A 19,096-nucleotide genomic window follows, 5' to 3' on the forward strand; every position below is an offset into this window, starting at 1 on the left:
TTTCCTGTGTTTCTGACAGCCATTTTCTGTTGATAGTCCGTCTTCATTATTATTGAGAGTAACAAGGCCCCTTGATCTTCTGTAGTACGAGTGATTGGGTAATAGCAGAGGCTGAGTAGTAATTTGATCTTCCAACTCTTCCATCCTTACTGGTATATAAACCCTGTGTCTTGAAAAGGTTGTGCTTGTACTGCTCAGGCTGTGGATTGTATTTCATTACAGAAACTAACTGGAAATTCCTTAAGATTCCAAGAGCAGGATAAGTTATTTCTTACACTTATTTCACTGAACTGCACTTCTGAAATGCTTATAATTGTGCTATACAGTTGATCTACTACATTTTGCACTATTATAAAGCTTTTTTTTATTTTCACTGCATTTATGTACTGTTTTATATGGTTTTAACTGTATTTTTCATTGCTAGATAATGTTTCATTACTCTAATTGCGTGTTTACTGAATTACTTAACTGTAAACTGCGTTTTCATATTGAGAGTTGTATTTTCTGTTTGTGAGCACTCTATCCGAGCTTTTCTGTGCATTTTTGATTTTTTGAGGTTTCTGTGTTCTACAGCTAGGAACTGTAATAGTGAGCATTACTACAATTGTCTGTTTACAGTTAAAAGCATCCTCTAGATTCTGCTTGCTCCTTGATCTGTCTAAAACTTTCATTTAGTGGATACAGCAAGAAACTGTAATGGTGTGCATTACTATAATTGCATTTTTATTTAATTACTAAATTATAAACTGCTTTTTCATACTGAGACTTGTATTTTCTCTTTGTGGGTGTTCTTTCTATGCTTTTAAAGTGACGTTTCTGTGTTCTGTTCAGGTGGCATAATCTTGATAGAGGCCTGTTGCCTAGGCCTGGTAGTTTTGTTTGTTTCCTGTGTTTCTGACAGCCGTTTTCTGTTGATAGTCTATCTTCGTTATTTTATATTGAGAGTAACAAGGCCTCCTGACCTTCTGTAGTACGAGTGATTGGGTAATAGCAGGGGCGGAGTAGTAATTTGATCTTCTAACTCTTCCATCCTTACTGGTATATAAACCCTGTGTCATGAAACGGTTGTGCTTGAATTGCTCAGGCTGTGGATTTTATTTCATTACTGAAACTAAGTGGAAATTCCTTAAGATTCCAAGAGCAGGATAAGTTATTTCTTACACTTATTTCACTGAACTGCACTTCTGAAACTCTTATAATTGTGCTATACAGTTGATCTACTACATTTTGCACTGTTATAAAGCTTTTTTTATTGTTTCACTGCATTTATGTACTGTTTTATACTGTTTAACTGTATTTTTCATTGGTAGATACTGTTTCATTACTCTAATAAAAGCATTCTCTAGGAGTCTGCTTGCTCCTTGATCTGTTTAAAATTTCATTTAGTGGCTACAGCTAGGAACTGTAATGTTTACTTGGTGGCTTTGCAGTTGCCCGTCCATACTGTATATTTGATCTGTGACACTCCTCCCAGCCTAGTGTCATTAGTTCATTCAATCTAATAGAGAACATTTGTGAAGGCCAACCCACTCAGATTCTTAACCTTGAATTAACTTCTGTTCCAGCTTTCTCCATTTCCACTTTTATAAAAAAAAAAATTCTATGCTTGCTTCCCACCTTTCCTGTGGCAGGTCTTGTCTAGATACGGATTTGCTGTGTCCAGGACTGTTTGTAAGCTCCTGCCCCCCCCCCCCCTTAACTAGGGTTAAACTATTCCTGGCGCCATAAAGTCTGCTCTTCAAATTTTCCCTTTTTAGTTTTAGCACTCAGATCTGTTTCTTTGAGCTCAGCACTTGTTCAGAACTCATTGTAAGCACTAAATAAGCTACAAATGACGACAGCACTAAACTTTCCCCACTTGTCTAGAGGAAAACAGTTTTTAGTACTTAATAAATATGCACCTATTCAGGCATGTCTAAAGGTCAACTCCCGGTGTTTTCTCCTGTCTACCAGATGAATCTGGGCATCTTGGGACAATGCAGTAATTGCCTCACGTATACAGACCACCCTCTCCTCCTACCACCCAGCACTACGACCTGTGAGAGATGCACTTATATAGCCATACTGGAAGCAAAGCTCTCTTCACCAAAGACTGGACTAGACAGTCAAGAGGAGAAGGTAAACACTTGCACCGCAACACACTCATCACATAGTCCCTCAAAACCTACACCACCAAAACACACACACACAAGCACAAAACACACACCTACATTCATGGAGGCTCTCAGTAAAAATCTGCCCTAACAACCGAGACCTCCAAAGCAGAAATGCAAGCAACCTCCACACCCCCCAACACAACTCAAATGACACATAGCCCACATACTCAGTGTGCCACTCAACTACAGCCCATAAGGCATAACATACCCAACACTCTAGTCATACGTGACTCTATAGTCAAGAACACTGATGTTCCACTCATCAGGCTAAACAAGGATAAAGTTACTGTCAGCTGCCTGTCGGGTGCCAGGATCTGCCACATAACGCATGCACTCAGGTCACTCCACAACAAGTACAAATATGACTATGTCATTGTCCAGGTTGGTGTGAATGACCTTGGACTACATGAAAAGAGACATGGAGGAGCTCTCCAATCTTGTAGCCCAGGCAGGTATGACCCTAGCCCTGAGTAGCATCCGGCCATCACCCAGAATGATACCACAGTACAAGGACAAAATGAATGACTTCAACAATTGGCTAAGCTTCTGGTGTCATTCTAAGGGAATCCAGTATCTGTCTGCTTGGGATGACATGATCGACAGACCACGCTGCTTTGCCAGAGATGGCCTGCACCTGTCGCCCTTGGGATTCTGGATACTGGAAAAGGCTCTTTCCACCCCTATAGTGCCTTTTTTAGGCAAGGTTCAAATGACAAATTCACCACCGTTAACAGGTACAAGCAAGCAATATCTGAGAGTAATGCTACTCAGTGCTAGAAGTCTAAACCTCAAAATGCACTCACTCGAGGCACTCCTTAAAATGGAGAGCATTGACATCTGTGCAGTGACAGAGACCTGGTTCAAAGATCCACAGAGCACCCCTGCATTACCAGGCTATAATTCATACCACACCTTTCGGCTACCAAACCCGGACCGAAACACTAAAGGTGGAGGCATGTCCATATTCATTAAGGATATCCACACCTACAAGCTAGTTGCTCAGCATAATGCATCCGAGATTATCCAAGTTCAACTAACTCTGGGAAAAACCACAATCCAGATTGTAGCTTGCTACAGACCCCACACCATGCCCCAGGATCCCCACTCCTCTTTTCTTGTTACACTGGAAAATATTAAGGTACAACCCAACACTCTAATAATGGGTGATTTCAACTACCCAACCATTAAATGGGAAAACTACTCGTGTACCAACTCTTTTGCTCAACATTTTCTGGAAATCATCAATTCCAATGCCTTGGAACAACTTATCCACACCCCCACCAGGGGCAGCAATATCCTAGACCTGGTTATCACCAACATGGGTGACCGGTGTTCCACACCAGAGGTCAGCTCCTCGTTGGTCAGATCCGACCACAAGCTAATCACTCTAGACATCCGCATTCCGCTCCCACCCCCCATCAGGAAAACAACCGTAAAATCTTTCTCCAAAGCAAACTTCATGCTTCTTAAGACAGAAGTGGCAAACTTCACGACACCCATGCAGATGGACAATAGAGGTATGACTGCTGAATCCTACACAAGTGCACTTTATAAGCACTTACACAAGTGCATGGATTGTGCTATCCCTAACAGAACCAAGATGCTATCCTCCAAAAAAAGGAAGCCAATCTGGTGGTCTTCTGCCATAAACAAACTCAACAACAGATGAAAGAAACTGTTGCAAAAAAGAGTAAAATCCCACATTGGAGGAACTCCCTGGTCAGCCTCAGTAAGAAGCTGAAATCCCTCATAAAATCCTCCAAAGCTAGTTATGAAATCAAAATTGCCACTGATTCTAAAGACAACCGTAAAGCATTCTATAGCTATGTCAAGAATTTCAATGGCAACACTCAGATCTGCTCTGAGTTACAGCACAATGACACTAAATATACAGAATCAACTGATATTGCCAACATCCTGGCAGATAGGTTTAGTGCTAACTTTACCCCCCCTCTCACCCCCTAAAGGGCCCATCTTTATACCAGAAGAATGCAAAGTTCCTGTAATCACGGCTGCACAGGTAAAAACCTCACTCTCCAAAGCCAAGAACACAGCATCCATGGTACCTGACAACATCCCAGGCAGCCTTCTACACGAACTACAGAATGAACTAGCATCCCACCTAAGTACCATGTTCAATCATAGCCTCACCTCAGGCTTTGTGCCCATTGAATGGCGCACCGTGATGGTTATCCCACTCCACAAGGAGGGGACCACAACAGACCCCGAGAACTACCGCCCCATTAGCCTGACGAGCCTAGTCTGCAAGGCCATGGAACGTATCATCATGGAACTAATAAACAAAGACATTGGAGATCTCCAAACTCTGGACCCCACACAGTTTGGGTTTGTAAAAGGCAGATCATGTCTCCTAAACATGACAGACTTCTTTGAAGTAGTCACCAAGGCCATGGATGAGGGTAAGGTGGTTCACACAGCCTATCTAGATCTCGCCAAGGCATTCAACACCATCCCCCACGCTGGAATTATAGATAAACTCACTAAACTAGGTATAAATCCCTATGTCACAAGATGGGTTACCAACTGGCTTACTGACAGAACCCACACTGTGAAAGTAGCAGACTCCAAATCAGACTTCAGACCAGTGACAAGTGGAGTACCACAGGGTTCAGTCCTGGGTCCTTTCCTGTTTGGTATCTACTTCTCTAAAGTACAGGCTAACACAGAAGGTCTTTGGCTAACTAAATTTGCAGATGACTGCAAATTAGGAGCCAAAATCGAAACTCCTAATGATGTGGACATCCTGCAAAAGGGCCTCACTAAGACAGATGCCTGGTATCAAAGCCATGGTCTCAAGCTCAATGCCAAAAAGTGCATTGTCATCCCCTTTGGTAAAAACTCTGTACCCATGAACTACCACATAGGTGGTTGTCTACTTAACATGAAAAGTGTGATAAGAGACCTTGGGACACAGGTGGACAGTAGTCTCTCCTTTGATAATCACATCACCACAGTGGTCAGAAAATCCTTCTACATGGCACATCTCATCACAAAAGGTTTCTCATCCAGAAAAAAAGAGGTTATTGTTCCCCTCTACTCATCACTCATTAGACCCATTATAAAGTACAACACCCCTTTTGGTATGTACTTCACAAGACATCTACAGCAACTGGAAAGGCCATAAAAAATATCTCACAAAGAGGATTACTGGCCTCAAACAGATGCTTTAAGCAGACTGACTCAAAAAACTCCAGCTTTACTCCGTCGCATATTGCCTACTCAGAGGCGATCTCTGCCTAACATACAAAGCTATGTCAAACCCAGAGCTGCTGGACATGCTCCACTTAAAGAAATCCCAATCCCTCCGTGCTACACGCTCTAGGGACCTAAACCATGTCACCACAATAAACAGAACATGCTGGAGGGATAGATTCCTGTCCCAGAGACTTCACATACTCTGGAAGAGACTACCTATCTATGTCAAACATAGCTCCTCATTAGCACTCTTCAAGAAAAATCTTGATGATTGGATGGGTAATAGGAAATTCACCCCGGGGATCACTTCTGTGGTTCTACTTGACAGGGGCACAGGAAAATTATTTTCTTGGGTGGCGAAAGTCAGGGTACCTTTTTGGCTAGGCTTGTATAGGCCCTAGGGCCAATAGCCTAGTACCTACCTATGAACCTAAACGTACCTTTTGGAATTGTGGCCAAAATGTTCAAACTTGGTCTCATCAGACCATAACACATTTTCCCACATGCTTTTGGGAGACTTGATGTACTGTTTTGCAAATTTAACCAAGCCTGGATGTTTTTTCTGTGTAAGAAAAGGCTTCCGTCTTTCAACCCTACCCCATAGTCTAGACATATGAAGAATATGCTATTCAAAAATTGTCTGTTCTGATGCTGATGTCCCTTTTTCTTACCTTCATATGAAATAACAGTTAACCAAAAGTCATTAAGGGTTTTTTTTGTCCAATCAATTTAATATCGAGTTGCTTGTGTACATCCAAGTGCATAATGTTCTGTCTCCTTCATTTTTTGGTTATGTGAAAAAAAAACAGAGATAAATTGCCTTGCTCAGTATAGACTCAGAAATAACCCTAGGTTTGAAGGAATAATTTTTTTTCTCACTGTTACTCTACCTTTGTGAAAGACAAGACACAGAGACAACTATTTGAAATGTTGGGGACTCACTAGAGCAGGTCCAGAGACACAGAGACTGAATGGCTGAAAAGAGGGACTACATATACCAAGTCCGAGATGGCCAATTCACAAAATATTCCTTTTCTGAGGTATGACAATCTCAGTGTTGATATATATGAATTTGGGGGGATGCAGGGGGGGGGGGGCTCACTCCCCTGCAAAAATAAATAAATAAATACATTTTTTTAAAGGAAAAGAGTGATGTTCAAGATTTGTTCTTCTCAGTTTTCTACCTTTTTATTTGGTCCGTCAGCACTTGATATTACAAGTGCCAACATTTTAATAGGGAGCTAAAAAGGATGATTTACCATAACAGCTTGTAATTCAAGGAACTAATCTTGCAGAAGTCAGAACAATGAGTAACAATTTTCCAAATAAGAACTTCAGATAGCCTGGTGAGCAGCTTCAAAAGGAAACATATTTTTCCAATACAAATATAAGATCCCAAGAAGAAGTCATCTGCCTTCTAGGTGGACAGATATGAAAAAGAAAATTCAAAAATGGCTTCAGTTGAGGTAAGGTAGAAAAGGGAGATCTAAGGGCAGAGAAGCAGAGATAACCTAAAGAAATCTTGACAGAGGACAACAAAAGGCCAGAGAATAAACATTTACACAAATACTGCAGAATTACAGAGTCTAAGCCATGACAGTGTCCTAGTTTCTTGACATAGCACCAACTAGGAAATCTTTTCTCCTTACACACATACATGTTACTAGCAGATTTAGTTTGCCTCCTTTAATATCTGCTGCATGTCCTCAAAAATAAAATCCCTAAAAGGTAATAAAATTCTATCATCCAGGCATTGACTGAAGAAGATGTAGGTTGGGGTGTATCAAACAACCCCAGTCTTGTGTAGGTAAACCCATTCTGTGAGGAAGCTTGTGGTAAAAGTCCTTAACCATTTCCAAAAGAAGGGAGAACCACTGATGCCGGAGCCAAATGCAAGTCACCACAATTATGCTTACAGAATCCTTCTGAGAATCCTGGTTATCAGGGGAAAGGAAGGAAAGGCATATAGGAAATGAAAGGTATCTATTTTCCTGGCCTGTATGAAAGGAGTCGTGAAACAGAATTTCTTTAACTGTTGGTTTTGACTGGAGGCAAACAGATCTACTTGAGGAGTTCCCCGCAGATGGAACAAATCCTGAAAGACCTCCAGATGCAATTTCCATTTAAGACCATCTGTCCCGGTTACTGGTCAGTTTGTTTACAGTATGTTTTGCTCTGATGAGATGCATGTAGCTTGGGAGGACAGAGTAAATTGAATCTCTAATTCTCAGACTACCACAGCTAGTCAGCAAAGATGGTAGAAACTGGTTCCCCCTTGTATACTTATGGACCACATCAATGTGGCGCTGAAAGTGATTACTAGAGAAGCCCTGGTATCCAAAAATGGTTTAGAGATTTGAGAGCAATTGTTAGATCATTTCTTTGGTATTTAAGGGCTTTAATTTGTCTTGATTGCTTGTTCCAGATGCTTTAGACTTTCACCCCCTTGGCCATAGTTTTCCAAGCAACGTCTGATGAAGCTATATTTATAGACTTTGTAGGGGTTGGAACAGAAAAGGGGAGATCTGGGTTGGAAGACAAGAGTAACTCTTTTTCAAAAAACCCAACACTGGAATTTAAAATGAAAGCAGGTGCTGGTGCTGGGTCTGAACTGATCTGATGAATCGTTATATAAGCAAATGCCAAAGTCGGGTTGCAAAATATCAGAAACCTTTTCTTTTAACATTCCATTTTGTCCTGAGGAAGAAAAGTTATCATGAGAGATGTGTCCTATATACATTTCAGAAGCACTGTCCTTTGAAACAGGATGAAAAAGTTTTCCCTGTGTTGACCTGAAAACTTAGGGTCAGAAAAAGGTCATCTTACCCACACCAATTGTGCTTGACAATTTGTGAAAGAACATACACAAATCAGTTGTCTACATATGGAAAAACTGTGATTGTCCTTAAATCGCCCTTGGGAAATTACATGAATCAGGCACTTCATGAACACCCTTAGACCTGCTGACAAACCATAGGATGAAACAGAAAATGGAGAATATAAACCAGAAACAAAAAGAATAAAAAGGACCTGAATTGTTTGAGAACTGGAATGTTGTGAGAAGGATTAGAAAGAAAGGTCTGAGACAAGTCTCCAGGTTCCTTCTTTCTCTGGCACAAGAAAGATCCTTGAATAAAATCCTTTCCCTCTTGGTCCCAGAGGAACAAGTTCTATAACCCCCGCAGTGCAGCATCTGATTTAACATTGGAAGGAACAGACAGATTTGATTGGCTAAAGATGAATCCCTTGAAAAAGAGGACGAGGAGAATCCCACTGCCAAGATATAGCCTTTTTGAATGATTCTCACAAGCCACGTGTCTAAAATTATCTGCTGCCAAACAGGAAAGCGAAGACTTACACATGGGAAATCTTTACAGGACTGCAAGGGGAGAAGAGGGGAAAGAACAAAAAAGGGCATAAAGTCAGTCAATTTTTAAAGACTGACCCTAGTTTGGGTTTTCATGTCTTCTTTGAGTCTCTCTGACAGTGCTTTTGGAAATTTTGTTTGCCTGTGCCTTACTGGTCTGGTCAATGAGGGCTGAAAATCTGGGTAACCCCCGGAAATATCTTTTCACCTCTCCTCTGACCTCTGAAGGACCTTAGTAGAGGTATTTTATCCAGGGAGCATTGAATATCTCAACTTTGACATACTCTAGTTAAATCTGAGAAGGTAGCCACACAAATCGTCTTATCACTGGCACAATGGCAACTTTCCTAAAAATAGTATCAGCAGGTGTCATGAGCACATTTTAGAGAATGTTACCCAAGACTCAGAAGATACTAATGAATTCAGAGATGCCTTATTCTCTGAAGAAAGGATGTAAGCTATTAACTTTCTCTTGTTGTCAAACAAAGCTAGCAGAAAATTAAACATGAGCCTGACAATGTACTGTTCTGAAGGCTGAAGTATAAACTTTCTTCCCAATATATTAATGCTTTTCCCAGCTTGTCAGAATTAATAAGTCTAGTTGTTATAACCCACATTTGGCAGAAGCAGATTTTGACAGAGAAATTACTGCAGGATCTCACCTGGGATTTAAAAAAAAAAAAAGAAAGAAATTTGTGGGACTCGGGCATGTAATATAATTTATCAGACTTTCTGGGAGCAGGAGGCTCACTGACAAGTAAATGCTGGCTGCAAGGAAAGCTGTCTGTAACTCTGGAAACACAACAGGAACCAATGCAGGTTGAAGAAAATCCATGTGTAACAAATCATATCTTTGCTGGAATTCTGGTATTTCTTCTTTTTTCCCTCTCCCAGCTTCATTCATTCTGGGCTTCCCAGTGCCTCTATCCATCGACCCATCTACCTGCACTTCCTTCCTCCCTCTAACTACTCTGAGTGAACTGGTACCAAAGTGGATCCTAAGGGCATCTGGAGGGACAGTGCTGGTAACTGCTTCTACTGCTTGGGGAGTTCATTTTATGACTGTTTTTTTATTGGCTCGCATGCCGATATACGAGCCAATCAACAATGGCAAAGCCAAGCCTCTTCTTTTCAATGCGGAACAGCCTGCTGATCTACATTGAACAAAAGAGGCTCTGTTTTGCAATAGTGTAGGTTTGTGTGTTTGTGTTTTGGGTGAAGGTGTGTGTGTGTGTGTGTGTGTGTGTGTGTGTGTGGTGTATGCGTGTGTGGTGTATGCAGTGTTCGAAATTTCAAATTTCGTGCTTCTGGTCTTCCGGTCTTCTCGTCTTTCGATTATCTGGTCTCGGGATTCCGGTCTTCGGTAGTGTAAGTATTCGGGATTATATATATATATATAGGTTTACTATTAAATGTTCGAATGCACTCCGTGCGAACGGCGACCCCATCGACGCGTTTGCGCGAACCGAAACACCGAAACCGTTTCGATAGCGAACCGAAACCGCGAAACTCCGACGATCGACATTACCGGCCGCGCAACACCTCCACACCCATGCTACCATGGGTCGGATGGGGGCGAGATTTTGCCGTTCGCACATCTGGGCGTCGGTGTAGTAACGTTCGCAGTTCCGCGTTCGGGCAATGCGCGTCGCACAAAACGGGATCGACACTTTGATAGTAAACCATATATATATATATATATATATATATATATGTGTGTGTGCAATTATCTGCAGTACATGTTTTACATATATTGAGACAGCATTTGTTGCCATTTAACTGAGAGGAGCTTTATTATTATTATTATTAGTAGTAGTAATAGTAGTAGTATAATTATTTGCAGTAGTAGCAGCAATATGTTTTTGCATTTGCTCTCTTGTCAAATATGCTGTGGAATAACCAAAGCAGAAGCATGTTTCTGATACTAACGACATATGGAGTGCAGATGTCTATACTCTGTCACAGCTGTGTAAAAAGCTGTTCACTAGTGTAGTCTGTCATCTGGTTCCAAAGAATCTGTTGAACCAACCTACAGTGCAAACAAAGACCTACCTTTGTTTTGTTAAGAACTGCTATTGCCTCTATTACACAGAATGGTTAAACACAAACAGCTGGACTAGGTGGGACTAGCTACATGAATAACATCAACACACCTCACTTTAAAGGCACAGTTGTATGCAGTTCTAAGGAAAATATTGCCCTTCTACACAAAAACACTAAATATTAAACACTACACCTTACTTTTTTTGAAAAGGAGAAAAGTCTTAAATGCATCAAATGTAGCAGATACAACTCAATTAAGCATTTGGTGCTGCTCAAACCTGTTCTATAAACTGCAAATACAGTGGATGCCTTATGCAGCAATCATTTATAAATAAACAAATGAATGACTGACTGAGAAAGGCTAATTAGCATCTTTAACTCAAGATAACTATCAGCAGCCTTGGACAATTAACGGGAAAAAAGGTATATTAAAGGCACATTACCTGACATCATGGAGGATTGCTTTTTCTTCCTTTTTATGCAGCAGGGATTTTCCCTTTACGCTGACAACATACTGTACGTTCTGAAATGTGAGAGTCGGTCCACTGATGTTCAGATAGCTTGTTTGTTCGCTCCTCTGTAATTCTAAATCCATATTTATATTCATTTTCACTTTCCAGTTAAATAAGCCTTGTATTTTTCATGAGAATTATCGACCTTAAAAAGGAAAACGTGATTAAAAAGATGGACAGAACGATGTAATTTCAGCTTTTACACATGTCATGGCAAAGTACAGTTGTTTAATGATACAAAAAAAAAATTAAAAAAATAAAAAAATCAGAAAAGCAGATATTCAAAGGTCCTGAGACCTGGACATAAGGACAATCACCCCATTCAAGACTTCTAGACATCACTTAGAAAACTTGGAAAGAAAACTTAAAAATGACATTGCTTTGACAACCATGGTTAAGTAAAAAATCCATATTATATTATATACTTTTCAGACTACTAAACACTTTAGAAATTTTACCAGTAAATTTTAGCATGGATGACTTATATAGTCCTTATGACCTTCCCTTACTCAACCAGATCCTCTTCTGGCATGGTTTGCTAACATTACTCTACACACCATGTTTCACCTTTATGCACTCGTCTCTGGTCTTACATATTGCACTTCCTGCTATCTTCTTTGTATATACTTTCCTGGTATAACCACTACTTATTGGCATTACTACTATATCTCACTGTATTGAGCCCTATATATGATCATTGTTAATCGTGAAGAGTCACCTGCTAAGTCTGCATTTTACTTACTCTCTTAAAAACAACTTAAATTACAGTTTACATCTCATTTTAATTATTTCAGAATGTTTAATATCATTTTTATTGTCTCGTTCTCTTATTATTATGCTCCATGTTAACCTACTTTGTTTTAAACTGTATATGTCTTGAGGCCTGGTCATGCCTAAAAAGAGAATCTTTGGACCAATGTACTTGCTCAGATAGCAAACATAATACATAAATAACTAAGACATGATCATAACTGCAAATTTTAACATGTAGCCCCCTACTCTCCAGCACAGCTGTAGCCCAACAAGGTTTTCATAGGGTTCTCTACTCCTTCTCAATCACTCTTGGACCATTTCTGGTCTCAGACTGAAGTCTGTATTGACACAAGCAAGCATAAGCATTGACAACTCTAAATAGGTGATTTGGCCTAATACCACTGTCCTGTCCAGTCATGATCCAGACCAGACGCAGCACAATAAAAAATAAAGTCATAAAACACACAAATCCACATACATGGCAAAACTAAAGGGCTAGATTAAAAGTGAACAGCAATAACCACAGAAGACAGTGGGAGTTGCTGCTTGGAACAGGGTAGATCATACATGGATTAAAAACTGGTTCTTGGGATGTGGGATTGTTAGACTTAATTAGAAAACCATTTAGACAGAGCAAACTCAGTAACATTTATCAGCAGGCCTTTCCTAAAGCAGTAAGATTAGAAAGATTTCTATCATCAGATGGTAAGGAGTATTAGACCAACACTATTAATGTCATTAATAATATTACAAAAACTCTTAGTTAATTACAAGCAATAACCCATCCCATGACAATAAATTAATCAAATGCTTCCATAAGTAAATCTAGAACAGAAATGTGTTGCAGAGAGGGTGTCTTTGCTGTTACAATGAACACTTTCTCTCTCCCACTCAGAGATGTTGTTCTTACTGTATCAGTTGATCTGTAGGACGACACTCATTTATGAGACCTTGGTTAAGGTCATCTCTACTAACAGTCTCTATTCAGTAAAATATCCTAGAGGTTCTAGATTCAAGGATGTCCATGAGCTTGTACCAATGCATGCCATGATGTAACATGTTAGCTAAATAAGTGTGCGTGTGCCCACTTTATGCGACCTGCAAGATATTTCTGCAAATGTAATCATAAAGGATAATCAGGTATATGCTTGGCTAACTTAAAGATCCTCAGGCCAAGGCTAGGATAGAGACAGACAGCTACAAGGGGATGAAGTCAGGGTATTCCTGACCTATAAACCAAATGAAGAGTAAGAACATAGTCATCATATAGAACATCAACCTCTAAGATGGGGTCTTGGTTGAGCAAAATCCCAAACGGTAACCATCAAGGTGGAAGGAACCAGAGGACTCCATAAGCAAAAAGCTCAGAGTTTGGTTCTAAAACACTGTCTTCTCAAACAAGGCCTTTCCCATGGAGTTGTTACTGAGACAATAACTCTTGGTGAATATGGGCACCAAATGCCAAATGTCTATGGCAAAAATGACTGCAGCTGGCACATTCTAGCCTGCTTCGAAGGTACTTGCTTGCACAGTCATTATTAAATACAGAATCCAAAAGTAAGCAGAAAGCTGATGAAAAAAAGTGTAGCTGGCAAGTCACTAGGAATAATCTTTTTGGCAATCGTAAAGCATTCTTTTCCTGATGCAAAGGAAAATAACTGGTTCAACATCCATAACCACTATACTCATTTTATGTAACACTGAGCTTTGAGTACATATCTAGCATGGGAAGGGCCCTCTCTCACCTCAATCCTATCTCAAAAACTAAACCCAGAAAATGGACAAGCTGGTTCCTGCACCAATCTGAATCACCTTTGTGAAGAAATATGGGTTCATCCTGAAGGACAGAGAATCTTTGTATGGTTCCCAAAATATTCTAAAATGGCAGATGGTAAAGACACTCATCCATGATGGTCCCCTTAACCTTTTTGAGATTTGATCTTCAAAGAAAGGCAGAAATGCTGTACAGCTTTAAGGAAATGCTTGCCCATAGAGTGCTGAGCCACAGCCCAGCCATCTACATGGTTGTGACACACAGAGACAGCTAGCACACGCATCCTGAGCATGGAGGAACTGGGACCTAAATCAAGCTCAAGTTCACTTACAAGCTAATCAACTGTGGTGATACACAATTAAAACTGCATCAAGTTGAAGTCATAGACCTGCTGAGCTGAGGCTTTCCTAGCAACTTTAATAAATACCAACATCCCCAAATCTAGCACCTTTAATAAATACCAACATCCCCAAATCTAGCACCTTTAATAAATACCAACACCCCCAAATCTAGCACCTTTAATAAATACCAACATCCCCAAATAACAAATCCACTAGGATCACGGGAGCTACATCAGAAGCCAAGTCTTGAGGTGGAGACAGTTTTCACCCTGACTGCAAAGGATATATGTTTGGAGGTAACCTAAGAGTCCAAAACCATGACCTTCTTGGACATAAAGAGAGATAAAACTAAGTTTTCTGGTCTTTCTTTCTTTCCTGAACTTTGCAAAAAAGATGGAAAATTAGCAGAAACATGGGAATGAGCACAGCAATCTCCTGAGCCACGACAGAGACAGCGAGCATGTTCACTGCTAGCTCCCTCTTACCCTTATAAACTCAGCAGACTGTGGGAAGCCATATTAGTTTGAGTGAAGAATGGGGAAGTTTCTGCAGGAATATACTTCTGGAACATATGACCAAGTACAGCCTCCGAAACAGCAGCTCCATGGGTCGACTAAAGGACCAACGCAGAGAGACTGCCAGTCTTTTCACTTCCCAAGGGATATGAAGAGCTGGCAGAACAATGCCCCTTTCTTTTGGCCACTGCAATAAAAGCAGCACCTCATTGTATGCGTCTCTGTGTGTGTGTGTGTGTGTGTGTGGTGGGGGGGGGTAATGATATTTTGCCTCTTGCTTAGGTAATACACAAAACACTGGTTGTTTAATCAGAATGGGAGAGGCCTCAATGCAAAGTTTGAGTTCAAAGGCATCAGAATCAAAAAACTGCTCTCAGCTCAAACTGGTTAATGTGTGGGACCCCTTTCACAAAAATAACACTGCTTGCAGAATGTGGCAGTTTAGGTTGGCCCTAGAACTTTGTTAAATTATCCACGGACAGAATCTGTGACAGGTAGGGAGACCCAAAAGAAGACTTTTTGGGAGTGTTCATGACTCCAGTGCCCAGTCAGAATGGTCTAACACTAGAAGATCCATTTGTGAGTGTATCACAACTTTTCAAACACTGACACCTTATAGTTCATTTGAACACTAGTATCCTCAGGTGTGCAGATTACACCATGAAGATCAAGGCAATCATTAAATACAGAAAGTGCAGCACAGTCTGTCTCTGTCTGCAAAACATTCTCACCCATTCAGCCAAGATCATGACCTCCTTGCATCTCTCCAAAGGCACGGATGATGGACATGGAGACTGCCAACTCCACCATTTTGTGAGTAGGAGGCAAAACTTGTAGCAACTGCAATCACAGCAGAACCTATTGCAGAAACACTTCCAGATAGTCACTGGATTGGGCTACCAGTGGCCAGTCAGACAAAAAAGGGAACACACACATTTATTTTTTCCTGCAAGGCTTTTGTCACCATGTCCATTATCTTGGTAGATGATTGGCACTGAAGAAAACTCAAATGGCAAGATGTTGTACCAGATGTGATGCACACCCAGGCCAAAGAAGGGAAATCTTCTGCATGGACCCCAGAATAATGATGCAACAAAAGGCATAAATCCTATTTAGTGACATATCAAGATGCTCTGTAGGAGTAAGGTTTTGAGCCGCTGCAGAGTGACTACGCAAAACTAAACACAGTAGATGAAGTGGTTGAAGCCAGATAGATCCATAACGGGACATAACTTCTGTCCTCTCTAGGAGTGGAAAGAGGAAATACTAAAACCATTCCTATTTCTGAAAACAGGGCAGTCTGTACAGACTCTCTGAGGAGTACAATCTGGGTCTTTTCCAAAACAACTGAGGATGTGGCCTGATGTACTATTTCTGGAAGAGAACTGGTAAGATACAAAACATGGCTGACAGTAACCACATTCAGGACCTTCTGGCATTTTGTGATGTAATGGTTCTGCAAACCTGGATGAACTCAGAAAAAAGCATCCCCCTGAGGCAGTCTTATACTGGAAATATGACTCTAGGTGATTTGAATGTCATCCTCTTGTTGACTTAGCTGGCATTACAAGGGTCAAAACTGTGCAATACCCAGAGTTTCCATCAAGTGATAAGAAGGCATATATTTCTTTTGATGTTAGCCATATCTAGAAGGAAAAGCAGAGGTGAAAGAAGAGGTATCTTACAGGTCCATCACATAAGGGATCTATATTATAAGATCGATGGTTGAAAACATCGAACACCATATGGTCGAGATCTTCAAACATCAAACTTATAAAAACAACAAAAAGAAAAAAGTACCCTAATGGGTTTAAGCAGGGGGCAAGCCCCCCAGCACCCCCCACACCCCCCCACTACTTAAATATACCAACTCCGAGACCGCACTACATTGCAGTAAATGGAAATCTCCCCTTACGGAGATTTCCATTTACACGTTCGATGTTCTAAGCTTTCGCTATTCTCATGTCGACAATATCAGCTTCGATATTGTCGGCTTTTGAGAATATAATATAGATCCCACATAAGTATGGGTCTACTACCGCCACATGACACCAGTGAACAGGTCTTCAGCTGACTCACCAAAGGGCATTTCCCCTAAAAAATAAGCATCCAGGATCATCTTCTGGAGTTTCTTCTTACAAGATCAAAGTCTTTGTCATGCCACTATATGCAGGTACACAACGTTGCAAGTGATAATATGTGATAACTCCCTGTAGAGGCTACAGACAGCTTTTCCACAAGTTCCTCCTTATACCTAGTTTCCAGGAGGTCAATAAGCATTTCCAGAACCTTTCTAATCAAGTAGACAAACTGAGATAGATGAAATGAACAGCTAAAGGCCATAACCCTGTTGTGTCACTATGGGAAATTCTACTGCACACTTGCCTAAAAACTTGGACCCATTATCAGGCAGTAAAGCAGCAAAGCACTTTGGTCTCTGGCACCTGAGCTGGACAGAAAGCATCATAACAAGTCAGTACTGTGATGCTTAATCAAATGAATTTCCACTCACTCTGAAGCTTGTGAACTGTATCCAATTCTTTTTTACTAAATATTTTTTTATTATTTCAAATAAGATGTCTTAAACATTACATGAAATAAAGATAAATAACATATTTACAATTCTAAAACATTACTAACTTCAAACCATTATATAACTATTTATATTGGTGTCTATGCAAATAACATTGAGATTCTATATTATATAAAGTTAGAAACATAAGATGGCATATCTTCTTCGATCTTTTCGAGTATTTCCAGTACTTTCATCCAAGAGTAATAGTAAGAAGTAGATCTTTTAGTTCTGTTCTTCACTGTTAATATTTCCATGTGAGCAACTGTTGTTGTTAAATTCTCAAATTCCTTGAATGTAGGAGAAGCCTCATTTTTCCAGTGTATAGTTATGATTTTACATGAAATTGCCAATAGTGACCATAGGATTTTAGTGTATTTTTTTGGTACACAGTTTGGAATAGGAGAGTTGAATAAAATTAAAGACTTTGTTAATTGAAAATTATCATTATAAACAGTCTGAAAAAATAGTTAATGGATTTCCAGTACATATTGAGACATACATTCATAAAAACATGCTGCCAATCTGCTTTTATCTTGGTATGACATCTCCAACATTGATCTTCAATAGAATAGATTTTGGCTAACCTATGTGGTGTATACAAACTTCTGTGTAGATATCTCCAAGTGAATAATTGCCAGTATTTTGATAATGTACAAAATTTGGAAGATTTTAGAATATTACTTTTTTCTTCTTCAATTGGAGGATGGTTGTTTATTACAGTATAATAATCCCAGTATGATTTTTCATGATAGCTTTTTGTTTTTTTAACAATTTTATAGATATTAGACAAATAACCTGTACCCTGATAAGGCTGTTTTGTGATAAGAATAAGGTATTCAATGAGTTTTGGAGCTTCATGTCTAACTGAAGGTTGCATTTGTTCTATTTTATTTATAAGAAAATGCCTTAGATTTTGTAAAAACAACCAACTGTCTTTATTTATATTATAATTATAAATTATCTGTTCATTTGTTAGAATTTTCACATTCTCTATAAGTTGATGCCAAAAGAGTAATGTTTCTTCTTTAAGTATATTTATTTTAGATATTTGGAATGTATCTATAATATCTGGTATAAAAGCTATAGGGAAAGTAAGAAAAATCCAAGAATTAATATTTGGTATTTTGTTTATATATGTTTTGAACACTGAAAGTGTAGAGCTTATATAGTTTGATGGCAATTTATTAATATTATTCCTTTCCCTAAAAAATAATCTTTTAACATCCATATAAGGGGCGATGGTATTACTGTTAAGTTGTCTTGTATGTGATTATAATTGATTTCTATGTAAATCTGCTCATGGGCTTGTTTCCATATAGGTGTGTATGAATTATTTAACCATAGTGTTATGTTTTTAATAACAGATGAGGTAATATATAAATCAATATCCAGTAAATTAATTCCTCCATTTTCCCAATCTGGTAAATGTTTATTTAAGGCTATACAGGGTTTATTTGGAAACCATAGAAAATTTAAAATTAGTTTATTGTATCTTTGAATAATATATTTGGGAGGTGGCAATAAAAAATTTTGTATTAAGTATAATATTTTGGGAAATATGATTATTTTAATAAGATATAATCTGTCTGCTGTTGAAAAGATATATTTATTCCAGTAACCAATTGTTTGCTCTATTTTGTCTAGTATTTTATTATAGTAAATATTAGAGAATCTGTTAATTCATTGAGTAGATTTATTCCCAGATATAATAATTTACTTTCTGTTACTATATATTTGGAAAATCTTTTGTTTATATTATTTTTTTTTACAATTACAGGGCATAATTTTAGTTTTGTTTTCATTAAATTTTAAGCCTGAAATATTTTTAAATTTATTCATGGAGT

General features: G+C 39.2%; 1 protein-coding gene across 1 annotated transcript in view; it reads right to left on the minus strand.

The window, feature by feature from the left end:
* LOC122789302 (broad substrate specificity ATP-binding cassette transporter ABCG2-like) overlaps positions 1-19,096 on the minus strand; it is a 707,388-nt gene that overhangs the window by 605,286 nt on the left and 83,006 nt on the right. Inside the window, exon 2 of the mRNA XM_044056623.1 lies at positions 11,226-11,439. Coding sequence (XP_043912558.1) covers positions 11,226-11,389 — 164 coding nt within the window. The 5' untranslated portion in view covers positions 11,390-11,439. The remainder of the gene's footprint in view (positions 1-11,225; positions 11,440-19,096) is intronic.

This window comes from Protopterus annectens, chromosome 14.part0 (genome assembly GCF_019279795.1).
Source record: "Protopterus annectens isolate FY-2018-M chromosome 14.part0, PAN1.0, whole genome shotgun sequence".
NCBI classification, from domain to species: domain Eukaryota; kingdom Metazoa; phylum Chordata; order Ceratodontiformes; family Protopteridae; genus Protopterus; species Protopterus annectens.